This window comes from Arvicola amphibius, chromosome 2 (genome assembly GCF_903992535.2).
Source record: "Arvicola amphibius chromosome 2, mArvAmp1.2, whole genome shotgun sequence".
Lineage (NCBI taxonomy): Eukaryota > Metazoa > Chordata > Mammalia > Rodentia > Cricetidae > Arvicola > Arvicola amphibius.
Genome location: NC_052048.2, coordinates 137,769,585 through 137,792,289, shown reverse-complemented (window position 1 = coordinate 137,792,289; position 22,705 = coordinate 137,769,585). Strand labels below are relative to the sequence as shown.

The 22,705-nt window shown below is 47.6% G+C and overlaps 1 protein-coding gene across 5 annotated transcripts in view; it reads left to right on the top strand.

Moving 5' to 3' along the window:
- Positions 1–22,705, top strand: part of Wipf3 (WAS/WASL interacting protein family member 3) — a 78,020-nt gene that overhangs the window by 41,916 nt on the left and 13,399 nt on the right. For 4 of the 5 annotated variants that reach the window (XM_038320366.1, XM_038320367.1, XM_038320369.1 and 1 more), the window contains 5 exons: positions 14,049–14,181; positions 16,169–16,303; positions 17,516–18,262; positions 20,690–20,812; positions 21,761–21,862. In XM_038320366.1, coding sequence (XP_038176294.1) covers positions 14,049–14,181; positions 16,169–16,303; positions 17,516–18,262; positions 20,690–20,812; positions 21,761–21,862 — 1,240 coding nt within the window. The remainder of the gene's footprint in view (positions 1–14,048; positions 14,182–16,168; positions 16,304–17,515; positions 18,263–20,689; positions 20,813–21,760; positions 21,863–22,705) is intronic. The other variant, XM_038320370.1, reaches the window with a different exon arrangement.

Genomic DNA, 22,705 nt, shown 5'->3' with positions numbered 1-22,705 from the left:
GTGAGGGCCATCCCTAAGCTTGGGAAAGAGGCCCCTGAATTTGCTAACTGGTTCATCCTTCATCTTGGACTCCTGACCTCGAGACGGTGAGAAATAAATTTCGACTTAGGCCAGCCCAGCTAATAAGCCGTGTTTGGGAATCCCGGGCATACCAACTCACCCTGAAGATGAGCAGCGGCATTCCAATGATCCCTGAAGCGTAGGCATTCCTATTTGGTCAGTTCAGGAGAGCCTGACTTCTGCACCCACAGCTGTCCCCACCACACTCAGTAGGAAAAGCCTACTGAGACATCTGTATTTCTGGAAACAGATTGAGCCGTCCCCAGACAGAACCTGTGTCTTGGCTCTCATCCTTGCCACGTGCCCGCATTCCCGAGTGTGTGCACAACTTCGCTACCTTCCTTTGCTGGCTACTTAGAAAAGCACACAGGCTCTCTGTATCCAAGGAGCAGTTGACTCCAAGAGCTTAGGCCTCTACTTCAAAGGGCACAGATGCTGAAGGTGCTTCAGCAGTAATGTATTTCAGAATCGATGGGCGGATTCCTGCTATTTCTGGAAGCTTATGTGGAGAGTCCGATCAATTCCTGGCAGCCCTGCATCTTTTTAGCATCCATTATAGATTACCTCTGGGCAGGTGCAGAGCGCTTTGCCCGGCTCATCTGCCGTGCAGGAGCCGCCGACTTCCTCTTCCAGATCTCCTGGTTCCTGAAGACACTTGCTGGCAGGCTGGTGTGCCTGGAGCCCTAGACAGACCCACCTGCACCACAGGCTGGGTCCCCGGGTAGAACTGGGCTGAGCAAAGAACACATGGACCACACAAGGCATGCAAACCAGATGTGGACCTGCTTTATTTTATTGTTATTTTATTTTTTACAAGTGATCTGACTCCTCCTTCGGTTTCAATTCTTGCCTTCTCCTTTCCTCGCTTCACCTGGACTTCTTGTGCTGCTTCCTTTATGCTGCCAGAGTTAGAAAATAAAAATATAAAACACACGCTTCAATTCAGACGGAAACCAACAAAACAGTAGTCAGGTGTGGTGGCACACACCTATCAGCCTAGTATTCAGGAATCAGAGGCAGGTGGAACTCTGGGAGTTCCCTGCTAGGCGAGGCTACATAGTGAGACACTATCTGAAAAAAAAGAAATAAGATAAAAAAATTCAGCGAACAAGTAATTGCTTTAGAACAAGTATGGAGCAAATGTGGCCATACTTACATATAAAATACTCATGGAGCTTAAAGACTGTACTTTTTTATCTGGCAGTCTTGGGCCATGTTTATGTTTTCTGAATATGTATGTTTATCTGTCTACAAAATATCTCCTTTACAGACTTGTTTCTTTTCTCCGCCATAAACCCAGGATTCATCTCGTCATCTGTATGTTCTGGGGAAGGTAATAATGTCTCTCCTTTATTTAAGTTTTTACATTATTTTTCCTATTGTGGATTATGTTACTTGAGACCACTGGTCGGAATTGATCAGGTTTGGTTTCCCACACCCACACAGTGGCTCACAACCATCTCTAACTCCAGTTCCAGGGGATCGATACTGCTTCTGCCTTTCTCAGGCACCAGGCACATTCATGTCGCATACACACAAGCAAGCAAAACACTCAGACACATATAATAAAATAAAATAAAATGAAATAAATAAAGAACCAGGCTGGCCTTGAACTCCCGAGTGCTGGGATCAAAAGTGTGTTCCACCACCGCCTGGCGTCTATCACTGCCAAGCTCTTAAACCCCTTTTATACTTGACTCTTATAGGTTTGGTTTGGTTGTTTGTTTTGAGGGCGCAAAGTTGTTGTTGGTTTGGTTTTTATTTGTTTTGCTTGTTTGTTTGTGTTGTTTTGTCTTGGTTCTTTGAGACAAGGTCTCACTCACTATATAGCCCTATCTGGTCTGGAGCTATTTAGGCAGAGCAGGCAGGTTTCAAACATTCAGAGATTCCTTGGCTCTGCCTCCCAGGGACCAGAAGTCATTATACTGTGCGCGTGATTTCATTTCTGATAGCCTCTACTCTAATAGGAGTTTAGTTCTTAGCAAAACTGAACAGAAAGTAATGTTCCCACATACATCCTGCCCTCCAAAGACATATCCTCCACAATAAAAAAAAACAGATTTTTCACCAAATGCTTAAAGATTCTTCATTTTTCAAGCCACCCTTTTGATGGTGTTATTACTCAGAATGAAGAGAAAAATTACCAAAGGGGGGCTGGAGACATGGCTCAGTGGTTAAGAGCATTGCCTGCTCTTCCAAAGGTCCTGAGTTCAATTCCCGGCAACCACATGGTGGCTCACAACCATCTGTAAATGAGGTCTGCTGCCCTCTTCTGGCCTGCAGACAGAATAATGTATACATAATTAATAAATAAATAAATTAAATAAATAAATAATAAATATTTTTTAAAAATTTTAAAAATTACCAAAGATTATGATTCTTAAAGATGTTTATGTGATGGTGTTCTGCAGAGAATACCTTACATTCATATTACAACATGGTCTTATTTGCTACCAGTACAGTGTAGTTATTGAAATGAAATTAACTATGCTACAGGTCAGAGGAGTAGCTGGCAGGCCAAGGGCAGCAGCTACTTGACTGAGTTAATGTTCTCGTCCTTAAAAGCATCTAGGACAGCAGGATGCCTCGTGGTCTTTTCATCCTCCAAAGCAGGATTCCTTCCTGGTGAAACTCACTGGGCTCACAAAGAGGCAGGGATCCATCTGCCTGAAGAAAGGACAGCACAGCAGTAGTCCCGGGGTTACGGCAGTGAAGGTTGCATCAGCCCACGCCACGCCAATCACAGAGAGCCCCAGTCAGCAGACCTAATTTTAGGAGGTGCAAGACAGAAATACAGTTGAGAGGAACAAACTAAAAATAATTCCTCTCTAATCCTGGCAGTTCACATCCTCAGACCAAATGCGTTCATTTAAGCAGACAAAGTCCTTATCATGGTTGGCAATGATGACCTCATGAGGAGCAGTGGGACCCTCGTTCTGTTTGGAGCCACTGCAGCTGTTGTGACCGTCCACGCCTGTCCTCTTAAAGTGCTGGCATCCAGCTAAACTGATGTGACTGTATTTTCAGGAGAGTTAGCAGAGACCCTGTTTTGTTAAAGTAATGTTCAAGGAGCAGCATGAATGAGAGCCTGTTGTGTGAGGCATGCCTCTGGGGTACCCACAGGCCTCTTCTGCCATTATCATGGAGAATATTTTCATTTTTTATTCACACTGTATTTATCACATTGAAGAACAAATTTGGTTTGAATGAATTTTTGAAGTTTAACATGTACTAAGTAGTGGAAAGGTGGCTTCAGACATCAATTCTATCTCAAGGGACATACTTGAGGGAACAGATGCAGGTCAAGATGGGTACAGCATCCAAACACTGGCTTTGGGTTGTGAGTAAGATGTTGGCTCTGAAAGTGTCTTTACCTTCTGAGCCATGTCACCAGCTCTGTTGCTTTTATTATTTTGAAGCACAATCTATTGATCATCTATTGACCAGCTGCTATGAGACTCTCGACCTCTTAGCCCCTCCTCTCACCCCTCCCTTCCGTCTTCTTCCTAACATGAGGCTTTTGCTGCTCCGCTCCTCGCTTTTTTTTGTGGTATTCTGCCATGTAAGCACGGTACTGTGTTAGTCACACGTTGCTCTGACACATCTCTTATTCAAACAGCGGTTTCATGGTTGGCTTGCAGTATTACCCCTTGCTAGTCACACCCTTCTTACCCAGTTGCTGGGTATTGTCCTACCTTCTGTTAATCCAGCCCCTGCGGAAGGGTGTTCAGGCAGTTTCCAGTTGTTTCCATTGCTCCTGTTCCTTTGCTTCTTTCTATACATTTAAGACCCACCATGCCAATGTCTATTTTTAAATCTTACTGGGCTTTGACTGGAATTGCACTGAATCTATACATCGACCTGTTCTCTTTACTGCATCGTGTCCTCCAGTGGACACGGTGCATGTCTTTATCGGTTTAGTTCTTCTTCCTTTCATCAGAATTCTATGGCTTTTAGAGCCCATACCCTGTGCATAGTTATACGCATTCCTTTTATACTTAGAAATATTTTGAAGTGTTTTTGAATATTTGATTTCCAGTTGTTTGGACCCGGTTTACAAAGTCATGCTCTGTTTCAGTGTACTGGCCCGGTAAGCTATGACCTTGCCAACTCACCTCCTAGCTCTGTTTTCTGCAGAGACAGTTGTGCAGCCTGTTGAATGGGTAGCTTTATCTCTCTCTTTCCTACAGCCCTGTCGCTCATTGCTCTCTCCCAGCTGACTGTGAGCACTAGGATTACCTTTGCGATATTAAAGAGATGAGAGGGAAGAGTCTTGCTTTGTGCCTAGCAGCAGGAAGCTACCTCACCAGAGTCTGTTGTTAGCCCCTGGGAATGAACTCCCCCTTCTGTTCTGTTTGCAGAGAGCTCTTATCATGAAAAGATGTTGAATTTTGTTGAGTTTTGATACCTTTTCATAATCAATTGATGTGACTTATGATTTTTTTCTTCATCTTTACACTGTTAATATGATGGGTCTGACTGACTGGCAACGTATACAGACACACACACTCACACGTGCTGGCCTCTATCAACTTCTTCAGTGTTAAGGATTTAAAAATATCTGCCTTCTGTCGTGTGGTCATATTTGAGTGTTTCCTGCTTTGACTCTAAAACGGTCTCTGAGAGTTCAAAAATCCATGAAAAACATTATTTTCAGGATTATGAGGTATAAACGGGATTCTTATGAAGCCACTTGGGCTTGTATGATTGCATTTGTCCCACTTTGAGGCCAGCATCTGCTTCACCTATATTCATCCTGTACCTCCTTCCTTTCTCTATCAAGTGACTCAAAGTTAGTGCCTATCTCAGAAGACAGTTTCTCCCTTTTCCTGGAGTGTGAGGGTCTTCTTTATTTTTTGTTTTCAGAGGCAGAGAAGAGGGCAGACATACTCTTTCTTTGGCGCTGGCAATCATCCAGCCTTTTCCATGCTCCCCTGCCCAGGACAGACCCCATTCCCCTCTGGTTTGAACTAGCTATTCCGGAAACTAGCGCAGCTGTCATCCGGGACCTTCTCTTTCGGAATGGGAATCACAAGCTTTAAAACAGGAAAAGGTGGGAGTCTGTTGGAAGCTATTAGAAGGTGCTGATATTAATAGCCAACATCTATTGAATAATTACCAAGTGCCATGCGCAAAATCATTGCACGGATTCGTTAAATCCTCACCACAGTACATGTGGTTGTTGTTATTATTCTCTTCCCTGTTTGCAGGTAAGAAAATGGAGACTTGAAGGCATTAGATAAGTTGCCAAGGTTATAGCACTAATACACAGTAGATCTGGATCCCACTTGAGATGGTGGGACTGTAACCCAGTGGGTTACAAAGCAAAACAAAAGGACACAAATGTAGGAGAAGGTTGTAGGAAGAGGGAAGGTCGATGATTAATTCAAACCAAGAGAGGATGTTTTGGGTGCCAAGTCAGGAAAGATGGCCTCTATGCTTCATTGGCAGGGCCCCAGAACCTGAGTGAGAGCCAAGCAATGGTGTCAGCCAAGTTATGGAGATATATGATCTCTAAAGGGGCCTGGGGAAGGTTCTGGGATGGAGGAGAAGCATATGGTCTCTCTTTGGGCAAATCTGGGAGTCATCGTTCTCCAAGGATCCAGTCCATGCCCATCCCTAGTAGCTTTTTTGGGGTGGACAGGCAAAGAAAACGTGATTGGGGTTAGGTGGGGTCTAAATCTATCTACAGTATCATGATACGTCTTGAACTTCTTGGGAATTTTGTCATCCCACCCCCTTGGTTATTTTTCTTCCCACTTCTGACTCTTTTCCTGTAAGTGATATTCATAAACCCTATCATTTCCCAGGCTAGACGCCATATAAACACTGCAGCTTGCCTGCAACCAGCAAGGAGGCGAGAGAGAACTGGAAAGAGGCAGACCTGCAAGGCTGGCACTTGAGAACTGTGGGTTACCTGACAAGGGAGTGTCGGGTGCAGGTAACTTTCAGCACAGAGTATCAGCCCTCAGCCAGTGAGGCACGGCACAGCGTAGGGTTACTCCCTGCACTTTCCATCCAATGCGCACACCCCTCCGGGCTGCTCACACCCCTCCCGCCTGAAGCATCTGACACACTCATTAGGCAGTTCTCGGTGCCAGTAACTCAGTATTGACTGTCATTTCTGGCACTGGCCAGACCCTAGCACTTAGTTCCTATGGCCCAAGGGTCTCTGAAGCTTTCCCTGCCTTTCCCAGTCCTTCCCCTTTCCTTCTGATGCCTCACACCTGCTGACTCCTCCCTGCTCCTGTTCTCACATTGCTTGTGAAGCAACATCCCCTGGTCCCAGGCCAGAGGGCAATTGTCCCAGTCTTAGGTCTGCCTTGCATTTCTTGGGTGATGTCATTATAAAAGGGCTAAGCAGCATGGCATTAAGAGAACCAGGCTTCCCTGGCTTACCTCTCAGTTCTATACTTCTAGAAAGTAAAACCCGTTTCGTGTCTGGGCCTTGTCCATAAACTGGACTTTGTACTCACAGTCACACACTATGTTACCATGACAAGTTCCTCAAAGGCCCCTGAAATGAGACACACAGAACCCTTGCGATGATGCCTGGACCACATGAACAGAGAGAGGGAACCAGGTCTCTGTAGAAGCTTGGATGTTTCACATGAAAGAGAAAGGATGCGGAGAGTCTTGAGCTTCAGTTAGGATGAGTGCGAAACACCCCTGCCTGGAGGAGAGATGCTGGAATGGTGAGCACTTGAGGACCAGAGGGTTTGCAAATCAGCTGGGAGGGAGCGTGCTTCTCCTTGGCAATATGTGTGATGTGCCGTTCCCAAGAGAATAAAGCCACACCTATGCATTCTGCCAGGCTGACGGCAGGGAGGGATATGTGAGAGATGCCTGTCATTGTGCAGAGCTGCAGTGAGTGGTACAGCCATCACTACTCCCCTTAAGGCCATTTGTTCTACACCTTTCTGTTTGACGTAGCCTCCTTGTGGCTATCAGGCAAGAGTCTTTGAGGGGGTGGACAAGCAGATCCCTAGTTTCCACCCCCTCAAAGGTGCAGACTGCCATCAGACAATATCGGAAGCCTGCAGCTGAGACTCCCCGCTCAGCCGTTACCCACTGATGTCCCCATCCGTATCTTTGAAAGATGCCTGACTTAGGGTTTTCTTTGTTCTGCTGTTATAAGAACATCATGGAACTGTTGCCATATTGGGATGTGACATTTGGGGTGACCTGGTCTGTGTTCTAGAGTTATGGCTACTATTTTTGGCTCCAGAATAAATTCCTATTCTCTTTGAGGTGAGAACTGGTTTTGCATTGACATACTTTTTGTCTTAAAGAAAACTGAGAAACCTTGCCCACTTTCGAGGTGGTGCTCAAAGCCTGGATTGTTTATTAGCTACTCCTGCCTTACTTTCAACTCTTAGCCTAGGGAAATTTGGTTCTCTTAATTCTCATTAAGTTTTTCATTCAGATCCAACATAAGTTTTTAAATCAAATTTTCCTATAACTTAAATTTTATTTTTAAATCCCAGGAATATTGGCATCATTGAAAAAGAGAGTGATTTCAAATTGAACTTGCACTTCTGGGGCAGAGAGAACATTCTAGAAATATGTCTTAGTCACTGTGCTATTGCTGTGAAGACACACCATGACCAAGGCAACTCTTATAAAAGGAAGCATTTAATTGGGGCTAGCTTATAGTTGTAGAGGTTTCACCCATTGTCATCATGGTGGGGAGCATGGTGGCATGCAGGCAATGGAGCAGTAGCTGGGAGCCACATCCTGATCTGTAGGCAGAGAGGCAGAGAGAGCCAGGGCCTGGTATGGGCTTTTGACACCTCAAAACCCACCCCCAGCTGACACACTTCCTCCAACAAGGCCACACCTCTTAATCCTTCTAATTCTTTCAAGTAGTGTCACTTCCTGGGGACTAAACATTCAGATATAGGTGCCTACAGGGGCCGTTCTTAGTCAAACCAACAGAGGGTATAAGTGAGAAGACACTGGGGAGCCAGGGTTTTGAGATGACCTCAAAGGCCTTCGGTTTTCTCCCACACCTGCGTGTTTTCTAAAAACAGAAAGGCCGGGTCTGTGGAGTCAGGCTCAAGGCTCTGGGTTATACAGAGATAGGTAGAAAAATGCCTATAGCTAAACAGGCAAAACGAACAAACAAACAAACAAACAAACAAACAAAACCCTGTATTCTCTGGTCGAAGGAAAGGAAGAACATAGTTTCTGAACTTACTAATGAGAATTTTCGAGAATTTTAATTCCAAAATGAATTCTAAGTCCCTTCAGTAGGAAATATTTGAAAACTAGTAAGATACATGTTGGGGATAGAAAGAGTAGCAGTAACTAACTGTGGAGAGAGGAAAATTCAAGGCATGTGCAGATAGGGCCAGCAGTCCAAATATTCCAGAGCCACAGGTTCAGAAGGGCATGAGACACATAAAAGAGACTAGATTTCAGACAAAAAATATATGGCTATTTTCACTGATGAATGAACTTATAAATAGTTCATGGGACTTGAGGGTAAATAGAAAATCTCTCAGTTACTAATGTAATGTGTAAACTAATGTGTTTCATGACCTCATCCGGGAATGGTGGTGGTGGTGGTGCTGCTGCTGCTGGGTAAACATGGGAGCCCAGGCAGGGACATGAATGTTTTATTCCGTGTGAGATGGAACGCCGCTGCAGGTCATGTGTGAGGTGACATGATCTGAGTGGCAGGTGCTCTGCTGAGGGTAGGAACACAGAGCTCTGCTTCTGCCCTCCGGGATCCCCAGGCTCCTTGGAAGAGTGCCAAGAGCCAAGTCTAAAAAGATCAAAGAGACAGTTCAAGTCAGGGTCTGGAGGTGAGCTCCTTGGTGAAATGGAACATTTGGGCTGGTCCCTAAGGGCCTTGGGCTGCAGTGGGTTTGAGCTGGATTCCCAAGAGCAGTGGGGAGACAGAAAAGAATTGTGTGGAGGAGAGCAGCATGGCCAACTGCATGCCCCTGGTAAAGGTCACTCTGGCTGCTCTGTGGAGGAGGGCAGGGCAGCAAGCGTGAGCGCTTGCTTTAAGACACAGCCAACAGGGGACAAAGCAGTAGCCTGTGAAGGAGGGGCAGCCTGGAATGGGGCAGGGAAAGAAACGCTGTCTAGGTCTAGTCAGCAGATGTACCACTGAATGAGATAGCCTTTTACGTGGTAAGAAACAGGCTGGGTCTCACCTGTATCCTGCAGCATCAACGGGAGGCTCATCCTGTATCTCCAAGTGAGAAGCATGCAAGTACACTGTGCTCGTGTGTTCTTGGTGTGGATAGCAGGTGTACATGCAGCTTAGACAGTCCATTGATTCTGCTCATGAATTTGAAATGCAATTTGGAATTCCAAAAATGAAACATGAAACTGTGTGATGGCAAAACGCCTCGTTCTTGAACAGCATGACTTATATACCATTTGGCGTGCAGAGAACGCTGTGTCAGACCTGGTGCGGGAGAGTGGTTTGTCGTCCCCCCCCCCCAAGGATATTTCAGTCTCTCTCCTGGATGCAAAGTTCCCTGTGTTCTTCTACACAAAAAGCATGGCAGCGGGTACAAGGCAGTGCTATTCTAGCTGTCCTAGCCATCCAGCCTTGGCAATGAACTGCTGAGGCTGCTGAGTCCTGTCCTGCCTGTAAGTATGCAGATGCTGCGGATGCTGGGGTAGCCGAGGGCTGGGGTAACGTGCTGGCCCATGTACCTGGGGACCTGTTCACTCCTCTTCAGTTTAACAGCCATAAGGGAAAAGTTTAAAATCTGACATCTGCAGGAAAGTGAATGGAATTGGAATCCTTGGGTTAAAGGGCAGGGGGTGGGGGTGGGGACAGACTCAGAAACACAAACACCGCATGTGTGTGTGTTTCAAATGCAGAACCTAGATTTAAATTTTCCTGTGTATGTGAGGATGGGCCGTAAAACTACAGAAGACTTCATCAGAAGAAGGTAGAGACTTGAAGGGAGGGAGAAGAGGATAAAAGGAAGACGTTAATGAAATACTTGTGGTCTGAAAGCAGAAAGAAGACTATGGGTGTGGGAGAACTAGAAAGAGAAAACGAGGAGGGCAGGGAAGAGAAACAGGAGAGGGGCTGAATATGAACAAGACATGTATGAACGCCGGGTGGTGGTGGCGCACGCCTTTAATCCCAGCACTTGGGAGGCAGAGGCAGGCGGATCTCTGTGAGTTCGAGACCAGCCTGGTCTACAAGAGCTAGTTCCAGGACAGGCTCCAAAGCCACAGAGAAACCCTGCCTCGAAAAACCAAAAAAAAAAAAAAAAACACATGTATGAACATGCCATAATTAAACCTATTACTTTATATGCTAGCTTGAAAAAAAATAAAATGATTGGTTTTAGATAATCTTTGAAAGAAATAGCTGGCTTGATCGGGTCAAGCAATGACTTTTTCCCCTCCTTCATACATGAATACATTTTATATTTATTCAATCCATTCCTCATTCCCCACCTTCAGCTTTCCTCAAGTTTGTCCCATCTCCATCTTCCTTCCAGTTTTATGTCCCTCCACCCTCCATAAATACATGGATGATAATAGATAGACAGACAGATGATAGATAGATGATAGATAGATAGATAGATAGATAGATAGATAGATAGATAGATAGATCTATTGAGTTCAATTAGTGTAACCCAAATATAAGTGAGTGGAGAGCTGTCCGTTATAGCTTGGGATCCACCCCCATGGCTGAGAACCCTGACTTCTTTCCTCTGGTAGCCACTGACTACCTGTAGCTTCTCACCTCGAGTGGGGCCTTGTGAGCCCCGCCCCACCCCCCAGGCATGCCACGCTATTGACCAGATTGGTCTTGAAAGTCTTAGGTGGCACCCACAGCTGTTGAGAGCTCACGAGTACAACTGCCCATCATGAGTGGAAGACAGTTTGGTGCCAGTCCTCTGGGAGCTCTGGCTCTTGCAATTTTTCCACTCTGGAAGACCTTCCCTGAGCCTTGGGAGGAAAGTGTGATCTGGCTGTCCCGTTTAGGAAGAAAACTCTACTGATGCTGATTCTCTGCACTTAGTCTCTTGTTGTTCCCTTTTGTAACCTCCCTCCACGGCAAAAAGAAGCTTTTTCATGGCTGAAGAGATGGATGGCTCAGTGGTTAAGAGTACTGGCTACCCCTCCAGAGGATCTGGGTTCAGTTCCCAGCACCTACGTAACCATTCACAGCCTTCTGGAACTCCAGATCCAGAGGATCTGACACCCTCTTCTGGCTTCCTCGGGTACCAGGCACATGCTTGGTGCACAGACTTGCAGGCATACACATAAAGTAAAATAAAATAGATGAGAGGCGAGAGAACCAGCCCCGTTTGTGCCAACCTTTTTCACACAAGCCATTGTTACACAGAGGCCAGAATGGCAAAGGGAAGCAAGGAGGTGCAGCGGAGGGCACATGCTTCAACGTTTTGATCTAGACTGTCACTCCCCTTCCCCAAATAACAACTGAAGCACTGCTGGTTCATTTATTGGAACAGCAAAGGGACATGGAAGGCTTTTATAATTTATCCAAATCAGAGCAACCAGCTCTCCAATCTTGCTCCTCCCCTTGGCTCTGTGTTGCTGTCATTTGATTTTGGTATTTCTAATCTTCTTATTAGTTTGCCTCGGACTTTTGGCCTCTTTATCCAAAGAGACAGACTCATGTGTCTACCTTTTCTGTGATTTCACTTCTTGTTAGGTTCCTGGACTATTATTTCCTTTGAAGTTTACAGTAGCAAAGTGAGTGGACCAAGGCTCTGTGTGGACTCTGACAGATTTTTGCTCCCAATCACATTGTTAACAGACAGGAACAAGAGTGGCCTTTGCAATGATGGCAGTGTGGATGTTTCAGACAATTTGGGAGCTTGTTTTCCATGGGGAAAGTGTCCAGGGTTGCTTCCTCTCCCATGCTTATGACTGTAGTAAAGTTATCAATAGCAAGGATTGGCCCAGAGTAAAACACCCAGTGAATATTTAGGAATCTTTCCTCCTGCTTCATTATCCTGTAACCATGGTAACAAGGATTCTGAGGGTTTAAAAAGAAAAAAACACTATAGTTGGAAAGTTGACAAATATTGTATCGTGAGTAGAAATGACTGTCTGTGTAATGCGATCTTCAACATGTGAATGAATGTGTCTTTTTGCCTAAAACCCACTAAGTCTAAAGATATACGGCTTTATTTTAGCAGAAGCTAGCTGTTCTTCCCTGGCCTGGCTCACAGAGAGCAGGTTGACAGGCGCCTTATGAATGGCAGGAGCAGGAGAGCCCTCTAGTGGGAAATTACCAGGGCACCCCAGGAGCAGGAGAGAGTCAAGAGAGAAGGAATGTTTACCAGTATGCTAGAGACTGTGTTCATTTGCCAATCTGCCATGCCAAAATCACCAGGCACATGCTAAATAAGTAGTAAAATTACAACCATGATTTCAAAGTATCATTCCGCGTGGCCCTCCCCTGAAACATCTGTAAAGGGCAAAATCAGAGAGCAGGTATGTCTTTAGGCAATAAAAGAAACCAAGGGGCCAGAGGGAGATTGCTTAGCAGTTAAGAACACTGGCTGATCTTCCAGAGGACCTTGGTTTGATTGCCAGCACCCACATGGTTGATCACAACCCTTTGAAACTCCAATTCCAAGAGATATAGCCCCCTCTTCTAGCCTCTGAGGGCACCCGGCAAGCATGTGGTACACAAACATATGTGCAGTCAAAACACCCATACACACAAATTAATAAAAGTCTGAAGTGGGTGAGGCGACCCTTCTCCGAGGAGTGGTAAGGGGTGGGGTCTGCTTGCCAGTGTGGGTACTTCTCAAACCGGAGATTGCAAATCTCGCTCTTTCCCAAGACCAACGCTGAATAGGACCGCCACTGCTGTTGTTTTCCTTGTATTTAGAGAATTGTAGAACACTCCTTGCCTCCTATCCCTAGCCATAATGAATAACTGTGATTGTAATATCAAGTTTACATGAACCACCTTATCCCTCTTGCCTGATGCTTTTACATTCAGTTTTAAATGACTTTGATTTTAATGGCTTATACAGAACATTTCAAAACCATGTTGTCTAAGAAATAACCTTGTTGCACAAGTGTCCTAAATGTATTTGTGCTGTGACTGGATTTATTGAATGATTTAGAACTGGGCCTCTGGTCCACTGCTGTGTTACTGACCATCATCCATGAGTATCTCCGAAGGGTTCACCAAGGGTGTTTTCAGGCAACAAGAACCAGACTTCGGAGTTTCAAAGCCTGTTGTGTCTGACCCAAGCCAGAGTCACTGATGGGAATGTGGACTCCGTGTGGTCAGTCCAGAATACAGGGGCTTTTGCTTTCATCTCTGGCACTGCACAGCCCAGGCTTCTCTCTGGGGAACTAATCTCTCTCTGTCAGATCAGACGCATTACTTAGAAACAATGTCCTATAACTACTGGATCCAATTCAGTCATTCACACGATCAATCAATCACTTACCCACCCAGTAAAGGGAGTGTATAGTCCCAAAAATATACCGTGAGCCTTGACTCCTTATCTTCCTAATTCTCTCACCCTTAAGGGACCCATTCTCTTGAGTGTCCTAGTTCTTCCCTGGGCTACAAGATCATACTCCTGCAAAACCAGCTCACAGAGCTTGAATCTGCTTCAGCATAAAAAACAAAAACAAAACAAAAAACAAAAAACCAAACAAACAAAACACAGTGGCCCACTTAGAATCTGTGAGCAGGTTGGGGATGCAAAACTGGAAGCCCAGGTGTGTGAAGGGGATCTGACTTGGGGCTCCTTGAGACCACCAGAACCTATGCTCCAGATGGCACTGGTATAGACCATCTAAAAGAGAGTCTATTTAATGTTCCAGGGAGAGGGTGTGGACATGACATAAGACTGTACATAATGGTATGGGTGTGCTTGGCTTTGGGAATGAGGCAGAAAAGGCAGTACTCCTGTAGGAGAGACGTGCAGCTGATGGAGGCATTTTGTTTCTCTGCAAATGCTGTGTCTGATGACCGTCAAATCCCAATTCCCTTGCAGGTTAGTACAGATGCACCCAGCTTAAGGAAAACAGACCTGAAAGGTCGGAGTGCGTTGTTGGCTGATATCCAGCAAGGAAAGCGCCTACGAAAAGTCACCCAGATCAATGACCGCAGTGCCCCGCAAATCGAGAGTAAGTGAGCGGTTCAATGGAGCCTGCTGGGAGCCCATGGTGGAGTAGAGAGAGCACAGACAGACACAGCACTGGCTGGTCTGCATTTCAACCCATGTACTCTGAAACCACCTCAGACACGCTGAAAGGACAGGCCACGCCATGGGCAAGAGAGTCAGACCTTCCTTTCCAAAAATCCACAACTGGTAGAGGCTGGAGTATCTTTTCAATAGCAAAACAGCAGGAAAAAAAAAGCTAAAAAGAGCAAAACCAAAACTCCTTCATGAAAAGTAGCATTTTTAAATTGATAAGGTACACATAACAAATTTCACCATTTTTAAATGTCCCATTTGGTGTCATCAGATAACGTTCACAATGCTGTTGCAATCCATCCCTCTTTTTTGTCAAGATTGAAAAAAGCTAACATTTTATATCCAGAACTATTGGTAATGTTAGATATTATTGTGACATCATATATTTCAAAATGATGGCAATTCTCAAAAATAGCCCTATAACAATTATTGTACCGCAACAACCCATCCCTACATGTGTTAGTGCATAAAGACACACATTTTAAAGAGTTATTTCCATCCCTTTTAATTATGCATAGGCATGTGGGGGTATGTGTGCGTGTGCACATGCCTGCAGAGGTCAGAGGCACCAGATCCTCTGGGGCTGGAGTGGCATCAGGTTGTGAGCCACTCAGTGTGGGCACTGGGTAGCGAATTCAGGGCTTCAGAAAGAGCAGTGCGTGCTCTCACAGCTGGGCCACCTCTCTAGTTCCAAAGACAGGCACATTTTAAAAGGAACATTTTCAGCACTGATTACAGTAAAGATCTATTTCTGATTAGACTCATTGTCTAAGTGGCAAGGCTTGATTAGCAGACCGATATTGTCCCGCCCACTGCCTAATCACACCAGATGAGTGCCACGCATAATCTTCAGAGCAATCTGGCTACTCATCCACCAGCGAACACCACGCCCTAATTGCTGTGTGTTGACCTTAGCTTTCGCCTTTGTTACTTTTCCATTGCCCTGATCAAACACCATAACCAAGACAAGTTATAGAAGGAAAGGTTCTTCATTTGGGTTTATGGTTCCAGAGGGATGATAGCAGATGGAGGCATGGCAGAGGCATGGCAGATGGAGCTGCAATTCCTCTGGGCACTTAGATCTGGAACTACAAAGAGGAAGCAGAGTGCAAACTGGAAATGGCTGGAATCTTAAAACTCTCAAACCCCACCTCCAGCAACATACTTCCTCCAATAAGGCCACTCCTCCTAAACCTTTCCAAACAGTGCCACCACTCAGGCGCCAAGTGTTTGGATACCTGAGACTGTGGGAGACATTTCCTTCAAAGCAGGAATCCTTGTCTAAGTTGGGTATCTTCTGAGTTTCTGTGCTTGGTAACCACCATATCTGGAAGGCAAGGGTTAGTAATATCCACATAGGACATTCTAATCCATAAATAAAAACTATGCAGGGAAGCGTGAGCTACTTAGGACCTGAAAGCTAAGCAGCCACAAAGGGAAGTCCCAAGGCAGAAAACCCTGCACACCTTTACTTTCTGTTTGAGGCTCTGGCCAATCCTTTGGGTAACAATTTAAATTGTCCGAGTGAATTAAGCCTGGGCTTTGTGGGGTGAAGGGAGCCTAGACTTTTCTTTTTTTTGTTTTTCAAGATAGGGTTTCTCTCTAGCTTTGGAGCCTGTCCTGGAGCTAGCTCTTGTAGACAGGCTGGCCTCGAACTCACAGAGATCTGCCTGCCTCTGCCTCCCGAGTGCTGGGATTAAAGGCATGCGCCACTACTGCCCGGTGAACCTAGACTTTTCAATGCCAAATTGAATTTTCTAATTTGAGCCACATGTGGTCAGCACTGCGGTAGGACTGGAGAGTGTAGCCCACAGGCATGGGGACCATGTCATGCGGAGTGAAAAGGGTGGCACTGGCCTGGAGTGAGAACGGCCCGGTCAGCTGTTCCGGCTCATCTTCTTGCCTCTTCTCTTCAGGCTCAAAGGGAACCAACAGAGATGGAGGAAGCTCTAGCAGCAATGCGCGAGGAGGAAACACACCCCCCGCCCTGGGAGATCTCTTTGCTGGTGGCTTTCCTGTGTTGAGACCAGCAGGCCAGAGGGATGTGGCAGGTAAGGAAGGGCCCAGCCTGGTGTCCTGATGATCTTTCTTTATGCTCTCAACAGGCAGGACACGTGGCTCATAAATAGTTGTATAGTATGAATCTATGTATTTGAGAACTTTAACTCTGGAAGTTCCCAAGCACAGACTTGTTCTCTGAGAATCTTCTAGAATCTCACCTATTTAAATTTCATCATCCTAATTGAAGAATGACTTGTTGAGCAAAGGTGTCGTGTTAGACAGAGTGCCCTTCACAACTACCATGCCAGTGCTGTGGACCCACTGGCTTCGTGTTGAGTTGGCTCTCCACTCTTCATCACCGTATCGATTAGACACTGCTGGGTACCCAGCTGTAAAAATGTAGGCGATTTAAACATCTACTAGGAATGAATGTACGATAGTCTTAGCTAGGCTCCCTTAGCAGCTGCACACAGCTGTAAGTTGGAGAGATGGCTTATTTCCTCTAGTTCTGGGCCCTCAGCCGAAACAACTGAATGGGCTGTCCTCAGAGTCAAATGATCTGCACATCTGCAGAAGGCTATCTAGGGCCTGTCACCATCTCAGGAAAGAAGCAAGACGTACATGCTCTCATGCTCTCTCTCTCTCTCTCTCTCTCTCTCTCTCTCTCTCTCTCTCTCTCTCTCTCTCTCTCTCTCTCTCTCTCTCTCTCTCTCCCTTTATCAGCCTTCTGAGTGCTGGGATTAAAGGCCACCACCACCCAACACTTGATCTCTTGAGACTGTCCTGAGCTTGTCAGGAACTAACTTAGAAGTGTGCTACTTCCTGCTCCCTTCTCTAGGTCACAGTAAGGGACAAGCCCAGCAGGGACAGGAAGTGGACTTCACCTCTCGACATAACACCTGTGCAATCTTCTAAAATGGCATAGGAGGGCCTGGTTCAGTCACCAAGGCCATTAGGGGGCCTACAGCAGTAATTTATGCTTCAGTGGGCATTCAGTATTTTAAAGACATCGAGTTAAAAATTGGGCAAATAGACTGTTGCTTTGAGGGGTAGAAAGGATATTTTGCTTATTATTGCCTTGAAGGAGGACAGCTCCGGCTGAGAGGCACCTTGTGGCTGTTACGCATGCAGCCTCACAATGAACCAACATAGTTTGCTACACAGCTGCAGAACATCAGGCTTGAGGCATGCATGCTGCCCCCACACCTGGACGTTTTCCTTATCATATTGCTGGTCTAACCTAGAATGTGTTTCACTTCCAGGCGGCAAGACAGGGCAGGGCCCTGGCTCCCGAGCGCCTTCTCCCCGGCTCCCCATCAAAACTATCAGTGGCCCCCTTCCTGCCCCTGCATCTCCCAGGCTGGGCAATGCCTCAGAGGTGCACAGCTCTGCCAGGCCGATCCCTCCTCGCCCCAGTGTGCCTGCTCCACCACCTCCCACTCCACCACCGCCCCCACCTCCACCTCCACCCTTGCCCCCGGCCTCGGCCTCCACCACCAAAGCTCCGTTGGTGTCCCCACCTGTCCCTCTAACCAAGGGGAGTCCCTCTGTGGTGCCACCCCCTGTACCCTGCGCACCTCCTCCCCCTCCGCCCCTGATCCCACCTCCGCCCCCGCTGCCCCCAGCTGCAGTGCTCAGTGACAAAGCAGTGAGGCCCCAATTAACCCCACTGCACCTGCCGCCCAACCCGCCCCCACTCCCTCTCCTCCCACCCTGTGGGTACCCAGGGCTGAACACAGAGCCCAGCAGCCCTGCACAGGAGGTACGGGAGCCTCCAGCCCCTCCTCCTCCACCACCACCTCCACCGCCACCGCTCCCAATCTATGCCTCTTGCTCCCCCAGGGCCGCTGTGCCCGCGCCCCCTTTGCCAGGCTCGAACAACAGTGGCAACGAGACTCCTCCCCCACTGCCCCCCAAGTCCCCAAGCTTCCAGGCTCAGAAGGCCTTGCCCACTCCTCCGGGTGTTCCTGGCCCTCAGGCCATCCTGCAGAAGAAGCGACGAGGCCCAGGTAAGCAGTCTTCAATGTGGTCTTCTTGGCAGGGCTCCCCCAAACCTGGCCCCTCTGTGGGACCGATGGAAGCCACTGGTGAGGGAGGCTAGGAGCCCTGTCTCAGACTCTGCAGAAGGTACTGGAGAGATTCTGGCCTTAATTAGTGTGTGTGTGTGTGTGTGTGTGTGTGTGTGTGTGTGTGTGTGTTAGTGAAGCAAACAGTTAGCCTCTCTGTGCTTTCTTCTCTGTAACATAGAGTGGCAGGCAGACGTTTTTCTCTCTCACAGTATGTAGGGTACTTGACACTGGTCTGGGTCTGACAAGTAGTGTTTCTTCTTCAGTCAGACTGACTCTGGACGCCCTCCCTGAGTTGGGTGCAGCCAGTTTCCAGAACTAGGGCTCAGGTTCAGTTGCCTGAGTGATGCCTGTCTGGTTTCCAGCTGCAGTGACAGCCCATCCCACTGGTACATGGTGTGCATTCTGGCAGCTTCTCCAGTGGACTCAAGAAAACAGGCTATGTATTGAGCCAAAGTAAAAATAATTCCTTCCCCGAGAACAGAGGATTGTGAATGAAGCATACGTTGTAGAGGAGAGCACATGCACACTGAGGGCTGTGTGCAACAGAGACAGTATAGACACATGCTCCCGCATGCATACGTGCATGCAGAAACACTCAACACATGAACACATCAGCACACATCTGTTCACACAAGTACATTGATACACATCCCACTCACACATGTAAATCCATCTCACACACTATTTATACCACATACACATATGTAGACACACAGGTCCATCATATACAAACACACACTCCACATGCCACATACATACATACACGTGCTCCACACATATATACATAATACATGTACATGTAGACACATATTGTAGACATATATATCACATGCACAAGCACATCATACATGTCTGCACAGTATATACAAATATCTAGGCACATGCACAGAAGGTTTCTTTAAGGTATTTTGGGATCTGTAGAAATCTGAATTCAAATCCTAGTCCCCCCCACCCCCCATGTAAGGGATGCTGGTTAAGTGGTGTTTTCTAAATAACATGGCCTTTCACATAAGATTGCTCAATGGGTGCCTGCATGTGGCTAGGCTTATGGTGTATGATTTGCTTCCTAGTCCCCTATGGGCAGCTTCCTATCCAGAAAAATAACAGAGCTTTATCCCCCCCACCTCCTTCAGTCTTGTTGGAGGGGGGATTGTATAACCCTAGTGCTTCCCTCAGGTACCTATGGAGGGGAGAACAGAAAGGGAGAGGAAGGAGGCTGCGGGGGGGGGGGAGGGTTGGGAGTGGGGAGGAGACTGGGAGGGGAAAGGAGGCAGGGATTGAGGAAGGTTGGAAGCCCTGAGGGTGTGCCAGAGGCTGGATGGTGCAGATGGGGTGCCCTTCACCTGGTGCTCTGCTACTTGCTTCTAGACTCAAGCCCCCTGGCATAGACAAGCCATTGGCACTTGTGTAGCCTTTGTCTTTGGGTATCTACAAAGTGAGGATGCTCCTGTTTCAGCCCAGTGGGAGGTGGGGGTGTGAAAGCAGAGGCTCCATGTAGTTCACCAACACAGGTCACTGCGAGCAGTAGAACATGGCAGGTTCACTAGGAAATGGGTGGCAGTGGACACTACTGGGTTAGAGACACAGCAGGAGGCACCAGAACGTGGGTTAGAGACACAGCAGGAGGCAGCAGAAAGCACGGTGAAGGAGAGAGACTCTCACCTCCATGACCAGGGAAGGTGTGAGGAAGGAGGGTGGGGTGAGTTGGGCCCTAGCAGGCAAGAAGGTCTTACCCAGGCTGGAAGGAGAACCAAGATTTAGAACTCCCCTCTGAGGTCCTCCATCTGACCTCACTGGGCGCTTGCCTGTAGGACTCCCTTCCAGTCCCTATTGCTCTGCAGTGGGTCCCTTTCTGGGGCTATGCCATCTGACCACGAGGCTTATCATATTGTTGATAGTATAGTGGTAGCTAAGGTTGCCACACTGACTATATCGTGCGTTTTAACTCATGTAATCTTTCCAAGCACTCCAGAAAATGTTTGCTGGTGTTATTTCCATTGCATGGATGAGGAAACTAAGGTATAAATATATGGACAGGCATTAGTTCCGTGTATAGATGAGAAAACTGAGGTACAGAGAGGGTATGTGACTTGTGCCAGTTAACCAAACTGATTCGGTCTCAACCAGGTTGGCTCCAATTGTTGCCTTCTTACTTACCACATAACATTGCAGGGGCTAACCACCTAATCTCTCACATAAATTTAAAATCTACTGTCCCACTTCTGGGTATGAATGGCCTCTCTCTCTCTCTCTCTTTCTCTCTCTCTCTCCCTCTCCTCCTCCCCCTCTCCCTCTCCCTCCCCCCCTCCCCATCTCCCTCCCTGTCCCCATCTCCCTCCCCCTCCCCCTCCCTCTGCCCCCCCAAAGGAACCAGTGGGGGGAAGCTAAACCCACCCCCAGCTCCGCCTGCCAGATCGCCCACCACAGAGCTTTCCAGCAAAAGCCAGCAGCCTGGAGGCCAGCTGCGGAATGGAAGCCAGCACATGATTGGTAAGGACCCCACTTGCAGAGCAGGCTTCCTGCACCCCTAAGACAGACAAAGGTTTCCCTGCCCACCCAAGGGGGGGGGGGGCTGAACACTTGACCAGCTCCCCATGCTGTCGCTGCAGTGTCTGTTCTCAGTGAGCGATGGATAGAGGAACACAGCCTTCAGGATCTGTGAAATAGGGACATGCCGTCCACGTCTTCTGGTCTAGGACCCACTGTATAGCTGTGTGGCTCACATTAGAGGGAGAGAAGACATCCAGCGCTCATCCTGTTCATGCAGATATGCACACGTCTCCATGGCGAGCAGGTCCACGAACCTAAAAGAGCAGAGTGGCTTGGATGAAGGGAGAGAGCAAGAGGGTGTCTGGCCAGGCAGGAGGAAAACTAAAACAAGAGATTGGAAGGAAGCCACTTGGAGTCCTCAAAAACTCCACATCCCTTCCGTGTGCTCAGTTACTGCTGGGTCAGAGAGGGGCCAGGGCCCTTCGCTCATCACCAGAGCTCAGGGCAGAACCCATTTGCTTGGGAAGCCAGGCCTCACAGTGGACGCAGCCAAGCTGACACCTCTACTTCTCCTCTAAGCCTTCCTTGGGGAATTCAGCAGGTACTCTTGTTGGAACCCCAAACCAGGTCCATTGCTAGCTTTTTCTCCCAACTGGGGCCTTCTTTTGTGCCCTCAGTGTCTCCCTTAGGCGGGCAGAGGATCTTGGGCACAGTAAGGGGCAATGACTACACTTTGCCCCCACTGCACCCTCTTATCCAGCCGAGAATACTCGAAAAGCAGGTGGCCTCCTGGAGAAATAACCCTGCCATGGAAACCCTTGCTCTGAGAAGGCGAGCAGCCAGCAGGGGATTCAATCAGCGCGACCCACGCGCCTCTGGAAACAGTCACACTTGGGTCACGGTAGCAACCTGAGTAAACTCCAATTCCCATGTTTCTCACATGTGCAGATGACTTCGAGTCTAAATTCACGTTCCACTCCATGGAAGACTTTCCCCCTCCAGATGAATTCAAACCATGTCAGAAGATATACCCCAGCAAGGTCCCCAGAAGTAAGTACCACTTTGACAAGACCCCACACAGTACAGAGCACCCGCAGACAGCCGGGTGACTTTACTGCCCCACGGCAAGGATACCGTGCTGTGCAGACTTCCACAAGCTTAAGGGCACGCATTGGTCCTGCTACCTAATGTTCACTTCCAGGCTTCTATAGAACACCAGAGTTAATTGGCATCCCTTTGGAATTGCTAGAATGAGTCTGCACCCTTTCCTCCCCAGGGCCTTTGGCTGGGAGACTTGGCACCCAACCAACGGAGGAATGGGACATAGCTTCTTTGCATTAATAACTGGAAAAAAGCCCCCAGCAGATTCTGGCAAACAGTTCTGAAATGGCCAGTGTCCAAAGGCCAGTGGTTCTCAACCTTGCCAACACACAGCAATGACCAACTTTTTAAACTCCTGGAGGCCGGGCTGCATGTACTCGAGTGAGGCCCAGATGTTAGGGTTTCTGCACATGACCAGCCATCTCCAGTGCACAGCTGAGGTAGAAACTCATAGCCCAGGGGCCCTTCCTCCTGATTTCTTTGTTTAGGCAGGCTCCTAAAGGAGGCTAGATGGAAGCCTCTTAGGGCCAAAATAGCAGGAAGGCCAGAGAATCCTGAGGGGTGGAGAGGTGACCACACAGGGATTCTGCAGCTCTTTAGCAGTTCTTGGCGGTGCTAGGCCATTCAGAACGGCAGAAGGCAGGAGAGGGAAGAAGCGGCAGCATGAGGATGGATGGGTCCTTATCCTCCTACCAAAGTGGGGGCAGAGTCACTTGTGTGTGCACTCAAAAGGAAAAGTTCATGTTTAAGGCTAGTCCAAAACCAGATGTCCAGGAACAGCAGACTTTGTGT